Source organism: Zingiber officinale, chromosome 9B (genome assembly GCF_018446385.1).
Source record: "Zingiber officinale cultivar Zhangliang chromosome 9B, Zo_v1.1, whole genome shotgun sequence".
Lineage (NCBI taxonomy): Eukaryota > Viridiplantae > Streptophyta > Magnoliopsida > Zingiberales > Zingiberaceae > Zingiber > Zingiber officinale.
In genome coordinates, this window is record NC_056003.1 from 100,181,639 (window position 1) to 100,194,686 (window position 13,048).

General features: G+C 38.3%; 1 protein-coding gene across 20 annotated transcripts; it reads left to right on the forward strand.

Moving 5' to 3' along the window:
- Positions 1-729: 729 nt before the first annotated feature.
- On the forward strand, positions 730-9,097 carry LOC122023427 (YTH domain-containing protein ECT2-like). 20 transcript variants are annotated; one of them, XR_006123127.1, is made up of 7 exons: positions 730-1,229; positions 1,354-1,420; positions 2,446-2,520; positions 3,766-3,782; positions 3,908-5,576; positions 7,991-8,752; positions 8,824-9,097. XR_006123127.1 is itself a non-coding variant. In XM_042581532.1 (7 exons), exons 1-4 carry the CDS (start codon positions 1,201-1,203, stop codon positions 3,161-3,163), a joined length of 660 nt encoding a protein of 219 aa, XP_042437466.1. In that variant the 5' UTR covers positions 730-1,200; the 3' UTR covers positions 3,164-4,089; positions 5,535-5,576; positions 7,991-8,752; positions 8,824-9,070. The 20 variants fall into 20 exon arrangements, 9 of the variants coding, with proteins under 9 accessions (XP_042437466.1, XP_042437467.1, XP_042437469.1 ...); XR_006123133.1 differs by having other exon boundaries at positions 3,983-5,576; XR_006123136.1 differs by having other exon boundaries at positions 3,983-4,089.
- The last annotated feature ends 3,951 nt before the right edge of the window (positions 9,098-13,048 follow it).

The following is a 13,048-nucleotide window of genomic DNA, read 5'->3' on the forward strand; positions in this document are numbered from 1 at the left end:
GATAATGGTTTTAAGAAAAACTATTGTAAATTTGGCAAAAGATAACGATTTTTGATAAAGTCATTGTCTTTGATGCAATAATTACCCCAAAAAATAATCTTAATAATAATTGAGACAATAATACAATAGACTATTATCAATAAAAATATTTTTACAACACTTAAAATAACATTTCATAAACTGTTATGGTTGTGATAATAAAATAATGATTATAAATGGTTGTCAATCAAATTCTAACCATTGTGTTTCCCCTCGTCAAAATCCTAAACCAATAAACTCTTAGCCTCTGTTTGGATGGGGTGAGGTAAGGTTCATTAATGGAAGGGGATGAAAGGGGAAGGGAGGGAAAGGAAAGAAAAGTAATATATTTATCTTACCCTTGTTTGGAAGGGAGGGAAAGTTTATGTGAGAGGAAAGGGATGGAATGAAGGTTAAATATACAAATTTACAAAAATATCCTTTTATTTTTTTAATAAATCTGCATGTGAAAAAATAAATAAGGATATAATTGTAATAATTTCTCCTTACCCTTCCTTACACCCCAATTTGGAGTGTAAGGAATTTCGCTTATTCCCGAGCATTGCAAGGGGAGGCTTTACCCTTCTCTCCCCTTCCCCTTCATAGCTCACTCTCTCCCAAACAAGGATAAAAATTCATTTTACCCATATTTACCTTTCTCTCTCCTTTACTCACCTCCTCCCTCCCAAACAGAGGGTTAATGACCACACTTCTCCTCACTTTAACTTCAGTGTGACACCTCCATCCCTATAACCTTTTCTCCATCTCCCCTCCATGAACCCTAATTTTAGAGCTGCCTCCTTCTTCCTATGACTCATCTCCTTGCTCTCTTCTCCCGCTAAGAGTTCTTCCTATTTGTCTTTCGGGTTTACAAGTCAGTGGTGAGCAATTTTGGTACTTCACCAAAAGTTTCCTCCCCTTCAACCTCAGTATAGAAAGTCCTTCTCGATCTCCAATCTCCTCTTCTTTTATTCCTCTACAAGTTGGTGCCGAGTGGCGGCAACGGTGCTAGTGGTGGAGGACATGTGGTGTGAGAAGATTTAGATCAAGCAGATCGAGAATTCCACGAACAAGCAGGTCACCTTCTCTAAGCACCGCAATGGGATCATTAAGTAGATGAGAAAGATCAGCATCCTCTACGAAGAGCAAGTCTCTGTTGTCATATTCTGAAGCTCTGGCAAGATGTTCGAGTACTACAGCCCCTCCACAATGTGAGTTTGCACACGATCTGTTTGTTTTTCTTATGAAAGAAAAGAAAACCTTTTTTGGCTCATTTTTTTGTGTGGTAAGTGAACTTTGAGACTCTAATGATGCTTGCGAATAAAACTGTGTCAGATTGTCAAAGATTTTGGAGAGCTCCTCGATAAACTTCGATGAAAATATCTGGGATGCAAAGCATGAGGTAACATTGCCACAACATAAAGAAAGAAAAAGAGATTGCTCCATTTCATTATAATAGGGGGGATTATCGATTGCAATGTTGTATAACTTGTGAGATGAATAAAGTGGCGAACGGAGCAAACTGTCATGATCCCACTCTTTTCTTGTTTGATCCTTCTATTTCTTTTAACTTCAACCATCTCTGTTGTTGGATCGTGGTGAAGCGAGGAAGTTGAATTCTTTGTTCATTCGTCTCTTGTCCCTAATCACTTGCTTCGTCTGGTTCGTGTGAGGTGCTCCTTTTATTTTCATTGTAAAACTTTGTGTTCATTTCTTGATTGCTCTGTGGATTTCATGGTACCGAGAGTGGAGTTAGGTTTTTTGTTGCGCTGATTGTTTTCCTTTGACTTTCTAGTTTTCGTCCTTAGGGAATTGAGAAATTGATATTAACGACATCGTCGATGTAAACTTAATTTTATTACTATATTTGTTGGTCAACAATAGATGAAAGTTGTTTTTTCTTCGCTCCATCTGGCATATTTTTACCTAGAGGAGTTTTCTATTTGTTCAATTTGTTACTCACTTTAGCTCTTAATTTGGTTCATTATTTGTTTGATCCATGGGCTTCTTTTTTTATGCTTTATGGTTTAGTTTGCAATTATTGCTTTATGCTTGGCTGTATTTGTAAGCAACATTTTGTATAGAAAGTAGATTTTATGGTTTTGTTTGTATTATTATTTAGTTAAATTAATTTGATATACTATGCATGAAATGTGTCCTCATTTTTTATGTATTCTACTACATATTTTTTATCAATAGAACTAGTTTTTTTTTTTTTTAAAAAAAAGAATAAATGTGTCTACTTGTTGCATGGTGTCTTGACTGCTTATGCTTTTTAAAACATTAGTTATCTAAACATGATTGATTTTTTTCCTTTAATGACTTGATGAAATTATTTTTTAGTCTTGCTTTTTTTAAATCTCTTTAGTTTCATTGAGATTGTAGTGTCTCTTTGTAGAAAAGTGAATATATTTGTGAACGGTTCAGGTTATAATGGTTCAGTGGCATATTGGGAGGATTATTCTAGATATGTTAACGATGATGGAAGAGGTGCCTCCACATGTAAGTTGTATCAAAGCCCTATGCTCTCTTGAGCGTCTCATTTTGATGATAGCCTTACTTTATTATTGATCATTTTTTTTCCAAATTTGTACTCACAAATTGTTTTGTAATTGTATATGCATGTCAAGGTTTTGATAGCATTTCTAGTTTTTAGCAGGGGGTTTATGGAGACATGTATCATCATGGATATGGCTATGCACAATATAGTCCATATCCTTCACCTGGTTCACCAGTTCCAACTTTGAGGCACAACAATCAGTTATACACATCCCAACATTACCAGTTCCAAGCCACATATTTCCAACCGCCGCTGCCTACAAATGCTCCATACACAAGCCAAAATCCTAGTTCCAAAGTGAATATTTCTACATCTACTGCAACTGATGTTGCTCCTACTCCAATAGATACAACACAAGCTAGTTCAAATGGTATTGCTAAAGAAAGTACAAGTAACAACAACAGAGTTACAAAAATAATACAAAGCCAACATAATATTGCATCAAATATAGGTGGTGCATTTGGTAAAAGCATTTCATCTGGTGGACAATCACCTTCAGGTTATCAAGACCTAAGATATGGGTTTGATAGCATGTGGTCACCTATTTCATGGTATGATGGTTCTATATTTGCTGATGGGCAGTAGAGACACACTACCGCTAATAATGCCTCTTCAATGTCTCCTTATGTTGCGAATACTACATCTATTAGAAATCAGAACTTTCATCCCATTCCTCATCTTATGGTATGCACATCACTAATAGGTTCTATTAATTGAGTTGTTTATTATGCATTTAAATGAACCAGATTAGTACTTCCTAATAATTAATCTTAGCACTCATAACAATCTAGTAGCAAACCAAACACTTGTCACTGAACTTTAACTTGGTGATATTTTAGTGCCCTAGGACATTATAATAGATGATATTTTAGTGCCCTAGAATTTATAAAAAAAAAATTCTTCCCAAGTGATAGCATTGTTGAATGATCCTCCAGATTTTATGATTAACAAACAACTTTATGGTAATAAAAAAAAAAGAAAAAGAGGAGATAAAAACCTTGACAAGGAAAAGGAAAAAAATAGATGCTAATTTAATAGAAGATTCAATAGGCACATAATCAAACAAAACGCCAAGAGTTGAATTTTATCGGCTCATCTAAATTTTATTCACTTATCTATGCCCCTTTATTTATATAGTTAATTTTTTATTGAACAATTTTGTATGATTTGGTATTTTGTTTATGCAGGTGGTATGAAGTTTAAGGTAGTCTGGTAACATACTTCTAAGGGATGTTATACTACTGTAGTCCGATAACATACTTACATCTAAAAATAAATTGCCATGATATTAATATTATTTCCATACAAATGACTCCACTTTATCTTCAGTTTCTGAGGAGATTGCCAAGAGTGAAGCCAATAGTCATGTTGAGCTAACTGATTACTCAACCTTGTTTGGGCCAGAACTTAAATTACCTGATGACCAATGGGATGCTTCTTACTTGAATGTGTTGGATGTTGCTGTAATTGAAGAAGGCATTCTCCATGTCCTATTTGGATGTGCTTCACAAGTATGTGTCATGAAATTTCTATTTTTTGTATTGTTTAATTATTTACCCCAATTAAAGGAGCCTTACCCTATATTCATCCAAATGATTTCTTTCCGCATGAAATCTATCTTATCTATTAAATTTTCAAGTGTTTATATCCTTTTTATAAAAAATATTCAGCCTCTCCTATGTTGCAAATTGGCAAATAGTAATTCAAAATTTGACCCTATTTTAACACTGATACAAGCTCTACTTCCAGGTGAAATCATTATATGTTTTTCATACATTTGGGTTTGTTGCTTTCTTTCTTTAAATTAGATTTTTTTTTGTCTTTGATCTGACAACACACTTCACCCTCCAATCACCTGCCCCCTTGATCGAGTTGATGATAGTTTTTCACAGTGGAAACATCCTTCTGTGCATTGCACTCTTTCTCAAGTTCATAAATTTTGCATTTTCATGGTATATAAAAAATGTGTTTATTTTTTCCCTAAACTATCAATATCTTACTACTAATTGTTACTATGGGTAATGACTATGTCATCGTCATCAGTATATCATCCTCTTCTTCATGCTTGTGTGAGATATCTGTCTTCTTTTCTATCATCTCATGTTTGTTTGTTTCTATCAAATTTGCATTATAAATAAAGCTATCTAAGCATGCCATTTATTTTCAAATTATTAGGCAACAACAGCTTGTGTGCTTATTAATCTATGTTCTGGGCCTTTATCACCAAAGATACCTACAATTACAAAGGTTTTGTTATAGTTCCCCATCATGAGTCTCCATCTTATATGAATCAATTCAGTTATGTAACTACTACCACCCCCTTTTTTCAAGTTGATATTGCAATTGAACTCATAGAGGGCCTCTTGGGTGTTATTCAAGTAAGTTCATTTTGTTAATTTCTTACCACAACATCTTATCACTCTGACACTTCCCAACTTTTCCCCCAAATCATCTACCATCTACCGAATTTTTGAAACAAATAATATTATATTCTTCCTTCATGCACATGAAAGATTTCTAATCCTGTTTGTTTTATGTTATTTCCATTAGACTTGCTTATTGCCATGCTTCATAGTTAGTCTGACTCTATCCTCAATCTCCCTATCAGAATGCTCCCCAATCTCTTGTCCGTGCACACTGTGCACTGAAGTATATCTTGTTGGCCATCTTTGCACATGTGGATGATGTGCTAGCAAAATATAAGGTTTGACTTTCTGATAAAGGGTTGATTCACAGATTAAGCATAGCTTTTAAATTTGAGTTTATAGTTATATTAATGATTCTTCTAGCATCTGAGAGATGTTATACCACTACAGCCCTATAACATACTTCTATCTTCTTTTTTTGGTATTTTTATTAATTTTTCTAGTTTATTATAACTCGTATGCACCTAATATAGCTTTTATCTTAAAGGAAAAGTGTATTAACTAGTTTTTATGCCTCTCGTATCTTTTAGTTCCATCTATTATTGCAACACTTGGCAAAAGCTACTAGAGTGGTAAGACTCATTGATGATTCTCTCCTGTTTATTATTCTATCTCTCTTTCAAGTTTCAGTTTGATATGTATACTAATGGATTATAGAGTAGCTAATTTGTAATTCATTTATTTGGAAAAGGAAAGTAGGATTGGTTGTCTGTGACATCAAATACCCTACTTTTGGCTCTTCATATCTTGTGACTTTCATTCTTCCACATTCACTTGAATTATGTTTCATTTTAATTTTCTTGTTTTCTCTTTCTAACTTTCTTTGATTATTTTTGCAATTCGCATTATCTTGGGAAACTCTTTTTCTTAGATTTGGTGGTAGTTATCATTTGTGAAAATTCCTTCAGCAACTAAAATCAGGAGAATACCAGTATTATCGTGAACCAAAATGCAAATGTTTATTGGTGATTTTTCATGTTGTTGTCATTCTAGTGATGCTCTTCCAGTAGTCACAATTAGATGAACTTTTATAATGGGAATTATCCTCTGTTTATGTATGTATTACAGCAATGCCCTAGGAAAGTGACATTTGTTGGTTTCTAAAATTTAACTTGGGCATGGTATTGTCTCTATAGCTGAACTTGGTCACATGCTATGGATGTTGTTTTCTCTCACTAGTAGTGCATAGTAAAATGGATATGTCACACAAGTTGCTTTGTTAAATGCCAATCTGAATGAGGATTATCTAGTATAAATGTGATATATAGTCCACCTTATTTTAGTTACCATACTAGTCCAGATGTAACATATATCTTTTAACATAACCACTAACAGAATTATACTTACCATTGAACAAGGGAATTTCCCCTCATAATTTTCCTGTCTCTTTTGTAACTTTATAGTTTATAGATCTCTATCAGTTAGGCGGTATTTGTAAGATCGATGCGCGCTAGAGGGGGGAGGGGGTGAATAGTTCTCGTGACTTTTTTCACGCTTTTTCGGAAAACACAATCGAATAAAACGCAACGAAAGAGCAAGAATAAGAGAAAGAAAAAATAATGTTAACAAGTTTGTTTTTACTTAGTTTGGAGCCTTTGACAACTCCTACTCCAAGGTCCACAGTTGTTGATCGCTTTTGTTGGGCAATCCACTATCAGTTCGAATATTACAAAAATATTGAAGTACAACTTTGAAACAAGTAAAGTATACTGACAACTTTAGGATCTGGAGAGTTGTGCTTTCGGTTGTTGGAGTCGTATCGTTCGATCGTCGGAGTTGCGTCACTTAATCGTCAGAGTCGCGTTGCCCGATCATTGAAGTCGTGTCGTGGAGTAGCAAGATTATTCTTAGAGTAGCGCATAGGAGAAAGATTATGAAAATCAAGTCTCTTGAACCATCTACTCGAGACCCTCTTTTATGGGTTGTTGAAGGCACCTTCAACCCCATTAAAGACACCTCTAGCTCGGATTTCTATCCCCAAATATGCGGTGCCAATAATCTCTGTTTTCTGTGAACTTCATTCATTTGAAGGCGCCTTTAAGCTCCTAGAAGGCACCTTCCATTCCTGGTCCAAGGTGCCTTCAAGCACCTGGAAGGTGCCTTCAGCTCCCTTCCATGCGAAGCTTAAGCTAAGTCACCCGAGGCGCCTCCAATAGCCCTGGAGGCACTTCGGATTCTGTTCATCTGAGTATTATCTTGTGCATCTCCATTCCTGCAAGGCATATTAGTCCACAAATAAAATATATCCTGTAAAACAAAGTTAGTACAATAAAATATAAATAATAAATTATTTGACAGCCTCCGGACTGTCCGGTTATGACTTTTGGATTTCTCAAAAATCCTAGTTCGAACCGACACTTACTATTCCCTCAACGGGGAACGTGCCCTCACTTACTCCTCTCAGGATAAATTAATTTTTTGCCAGATCGGTCCTCTAGATCGTTTGGACTTTTGCTTAGCGTCCGAAACTTCAAGTCTTCATGTTGAACGTCTGTTCCACGACCCGTCTAGACTTCCACCAGGTCCGTGACCACCAGGATTTTCACCTAGAGTCCCCAACTCTAGGATTTTGTCCAAAGTGCTCGACCCACCAAGACTTCATTTCCTAACCACAGCTAGGACTTTCCATAACCTAGGGTTACCACCTCCTAGGATCTATGGTTACCTTCCCCTAGGTTTTTCACTTGCCTAGAATCCACTAGGACTTTTTGCCTAAGAACACTTAGGACTTTCCTACAATATCAATCATACTTGTTAGACAACAAGTAACCTTAACTTTGAACCCGTTGCCATTATCAAAATACATATTTGATCGTCTGGTGCTCCCTATACCAACAATATTAATTTGTTATATTCCAAAATAAATTTCAATAAATTTTTTCTCCTTCGTCACCAATTCTGGATTCCCTTTATGTTGTGAGAATCTACATAAATCTAGTACTTCATATATTTATAATATTGGTCTCATTTTCTCCATATGTGCCAGGATAATATTTGTTCCTCTTTGGCTATTTCATGATGTTACAGCACAAGGGAGGTTCTCCTTACCTACTCCGTCATTGTCTCATGATTGCCATGTATGATTTAACTTCTAATGTCTATTCAAGCAAATGTTTTTTTCTGTTTTTTACGGTGTGGCTTGTAATAATTCAATTTAGTAACCTGGCCTGATATACTTCTTTTTATACAGTGGGCACCTTGTCATGCTATTGTTGAAATACCTTTATTTATTGCCATTGAACTACTTCTTTGTATATATCTTCACAATATAAGTGGTAAGACACAATTGGTTAATAGTCAATTTATATGAACTCTACTCATAGTTTTAATTTGGAATCGCATACAGTTAATGCTGGACGTTATATCAACCTAAAGGTTGTGTTCCTTCCACTTTTGGCCTTTGAGATAACCATTCTTGTTGATAATTTTAGGAATAAATATATTTATATTTGTATTTATGCTATCTTAGAGGGAAATAGCAGGTAAATATATATTTATGCTATCTTAGAGGGAAATAGCAGGTAAATATATTTATGTTTGTATTTATGATTGCACCTTAAATCCAGCTCAGAATTTGCTATTCAAAAGATAACATATTTTGTGTATTAGTGTATGACAGATATAAAACTCATGGTTGCATATAATAAAGATTATGATTAGTTGTTGCTGGTTAAGTTCCTCAAGTTGAAGCATGGTTGAAAAAAAGAACGGTCTTGATATGGAGGAAAATCATTGGAGATTAGCATGGGTATTGACATGTTACTATTAGTCTGCTTTCTTACTCGTTCTTAAGTTCATCCAATGTGTTGACATTTTCAGATACTTGCACCACCACCAGGTCAAACCTTTGATGGAGTAGAAGAGACAAAGTTTCCAACTAGTCATCCTTTGGAGAACTCTGAAACTGAGAAGTTCCATTAATTGCTAACTTCAAGAGAGGCTGAATCTACTAGACTTGAGAAACGATAAGTATTGTATACAATTGTGTGTGTATATATGTTTGCAAGAAATGATCATTTAAAATGGGATGATATATATATATGTTTGTCGACAATGGTTTATTATATATATGTTTGTAGATAATGATTTATCATTCTCTAGTGTGTTGAGAAACAAGAACAGTTAAATGATTAAAATGATAATATTTCAATATAAATGATAATGGTTAAAAATTATGGTCTAAGATGAAAAAATCATGAGATATCGATGCGTTGAAAAAGAGAAAGCATTCAAAGACAATGGGTACAATATGTTGTCTCTACACTTGAAATACAATTATTAAAAATTGTTGATAAAGATCCAATAAACGGTGGTAAATTGATATGTTGAAAAAGATAGGGATGTTCAAAGACAACTGTTAAAAATCATGGTCTCTTCATATGAAACACAATAATTTTTCATTGCTGTGTTTCAAGTTGAATCGTTGTGCATCAAATAAAAAGATTCAAGTTGAATCATTGTGCTTCAAATAAAGAGACAACGATTTTTTCCTAAAATGAAAATGATTTTTTAACTGTTGTGTTTAAAGTAAAAAGATAATAATTTTTAATCGTTGTCTTTAAGCGCCCCTATCTTTATCAACGCATCAATTAACAGGGTTTTTTTTTTTATGTCTTTCATAATGGTTTTTAACCATTGTCTATTAGTAATTTTGTTGTAGTGGTGATTCAGCTTCAACTATAATTTTTAGATAGTTTCATCAGATACAACATTCTCTCAATTTTCGATGTCAATGATTAACTTATAGACTTTATCTACTACTATACAGATCATGTAAAAAATATTAGTTTTCAACCAATCATCCATGAACCACCCTTAGGAGTCAACAGACTCTTGTAAATGACTAAAGTCTCATGGTCATCGCCATAAAACACCTCGTCAACTTCATCATCATCATACACCGACTAGCTAATCGCCTCGGTCTCATCTTCTATGTCTTCCTCAATCAACAAATTTTTGCCCTTTTAATTAGTAGGTTTCCTACAATCGATTGTCACATGCTTTGTTCATTACAATAAAACACTTGATAGTGGGCTTAGAATTAACCTGCGATGGCTGCTGGATAGGACATGAATCCTGAGGGTGAGCTGGTTGACTATTTTGGTTGACCTTAATCACTATCTCCTATTTTACTTTTTCCAATAGCTAGGGTACGTTGGTAGGCCTTTGAAAATGTTCACAACGAATGAAAATTGAGTACATACTAGAAAGATTGATGCAATCCCCCTAAATATAGTGTCACTATTTGCTTCTTTGTCTTAAATAGATCATTCCAGGTGGTCAATTGGTAAAATTCTTTTGTATAATCATTGATCTATCTTACACCTTACATCAACACATGAAGTCACTAAAATAAGGTTTGACTGAAATTGAAAGGAAGAAAAAGACTCTTCATCTCCTTTTTTATCTTCTCCCAAACGGTGATCTTGGTTTTATCCTGTTTGTCTTGTGAGCGTCGTAACTACTTCCACCAAGTTAATACATGCTAATCCTGTCCGAACGCTGAGTCGACAGACGCTGGGGACGTGGCGCTCTCCTCTATCTTCGACCAGCTACACCAATCTCCGGCGAACCTGCAAGGAAGTCGAGCCGGGAAGGGGTTCCCGGCGACGACCCTCCGACGCTCAAGTCAGGCAAGAGGAAAATGATGAAGTGACTCCAAAGATGAGAGATCGCATACCTCCAGTGAAGTTTGTGGGCTCTTATATAGAGCTCTAGGGAGGCTTGTGCACACCTGTCGAGGCGTACACGTGTCCTTTACCATACCTCAGCATGGGTTTACCAGAGGAGCATGTCTGACACCATACTGCTACAATCCGAGTACCTCTCTGATGGGACAGCAGAACCTTCCTTCGTATGATTCTGCGTATGGCTTGGTCATCGAACATGCCTGTTGTCAGAAGATGTTCCCCAATGTCTCCTTTTTCCCCGAGCCGAGCGTCCATTCGCTCGGCAGGCATTGGTCCGACTGGGAAGATTCCACTCCATCGCGTGCTCGGCTGAGACTGTTCCTTCACACCATTGTTGCTTTACGTCTCGGCTGAACGGGCTGCCTGCTCGGCCCGGTGACCCTATCCACCATGAGCGTCGGAAACCCGACTCCCCGTCGGGCTGTCTTTGATCCCGCTCGGACCTGTTCGGCCGGTCGACCCACCTCTTCTTCGATCGGCCGGACCTCAGCTGACTCTTTTGACTTTTGACCTTTGACCTATTTGTGGCGTTGACTCCCCTCCAGAGGGGGTCCCCCGATCTTACCGCCATATCACTTGCCTTCCCTTCAAGTCTAGTCGAAGGAGGCGATTAGTCCGATTGACCGGACCGCAGTCACGCCGAGCGGCGTCTCTGTGAAACTATCCTCCGCTCGACCCCCACAGGGGTAGCTATAACGTCAGTCAACGCCAACATTCCTCAGATCTCTTCGAAATTTACGTCAATATTCGACATTAAGGCCGAACATGCGCTCATTAAATGCACTCCAGTGACCGAATGCCATGTGGTGCTGCTGCCGTCATCGTACGGCGGCGGCATCGCGGGCGACGAGACCGAGGCGGTTTAAAATGGACGGCTCGATGCGTGCTTCGGTTCCCGTGACCTGCATCGGACGGTTGAGGCCGATCGGGCCCAACCTTATAAAGCTTTCGCCTTCTTCCTTCGCTGCATTTCTCCTCTCGCGTGCCCAGAAGCTTCCTTTGGCGTTTCAGTGCTCCGGCAGCTTCGGTTCTCCTTTTTCCGGTGATTCCATGTTCTTCGTCGATCTTCATTCTTCTCTGTAAGGTTCTTCTTCTTTTCTATCTTTGGTTCTTCTGTTTTCTTTGCGTTTCTTTCCCGAGTTTTGGTCTTCTGGGCACTGTTTCGTTTGTCATCTTCTTCCTTCCATCATCTGCCTTTCTTCGCCTTTTGTTGTTTCGCCCGTTCGGCCAATGGCCAGTTCCTCTCAGCCTCAAGACCAAGCCCTCGGCCCGTGGTATACCACCATGGAGTCGCGCTTCGATCGGCGCGACGTCGATATTCTGATGGATAATTTTGACATCCCCTCTGCTTTTGAACTTATCTTACCCTCCCCCTCCGCTCGGCCACACAAACCGCCGCGCGGAGCTTTCTGTGTTTTTCGCGACCAGTTCATAGCCGGTCTACGCTTTCCAATCCATCCCTTTATTGTAGAAGTTTGTAACTTTTTCGGCATTCCGCTCGGAAGCTTAGTCCCTAACACCTTCTGCTTTCTATGCGGCGTTGTTGTCTTGTTCAAAATCCACAACATTCCCTTCCGACTGGAGATCTTCTACTATTTTTATTACCCTAAACAGTCCGAGCTGGGTACTTACATGTTCCAGGCTCGGCCCAGTTTAGTCTTCTTTAATAAACTGATCTCTTCCAATAAACATTGGAAAGAGTACTACTTCTATCTTCGTCTTCCCGAACGGGCCTCCTTCCGAATCCAGTGGCAGGTCGGACCGCCAATTTCCCCTGAGCTAAAGAGGTTCAAGACCCGACCAGACTATCTTCACGTTGCCAACATGCTAGCCGGTCTGAAGTTTGATATCAACAAGTTCTTACCTGAAGGGGTGATGTACATATTCGGTCTGAGTCTGATCCGGACTCCCCTCCCGAGCGGCTTCGGTAAGAATTGTACTTATGCATTCGCCTTGATTGCTAACTGATTTTCTCCTTTTTCCTTTGCAGCGGACATTGTCATGGAATCCGTAATGACTGGGATTTTGAAGTGGAAGCGACAGCGCTTGAGGCCGCAGCTTCCAAAGAGATGGAGCAATTGGGCATCACCCCGGTCGGCTCTAACGAAGGGGAGAGCGGGACTCACGAGGAGTCGGCTGCTCAAGCTTCCACCCGAGATGTGGCCAGAGGCGCCACCCCTAGCAGGGGGCCAACTGTCCAGGAGGAAGGCTCCGCTCAGGAGAAAGAGCGCCCTCTCCGACAAAAGAGGCGCCGAACGGAGACACCACTTCGCTATGCCACTTCCGCGGTCCAGCCGTCCGAACGGACCACCACCGATTCTCACGGCAAAGCCCCGGCGGTTGAGGCGATTTCG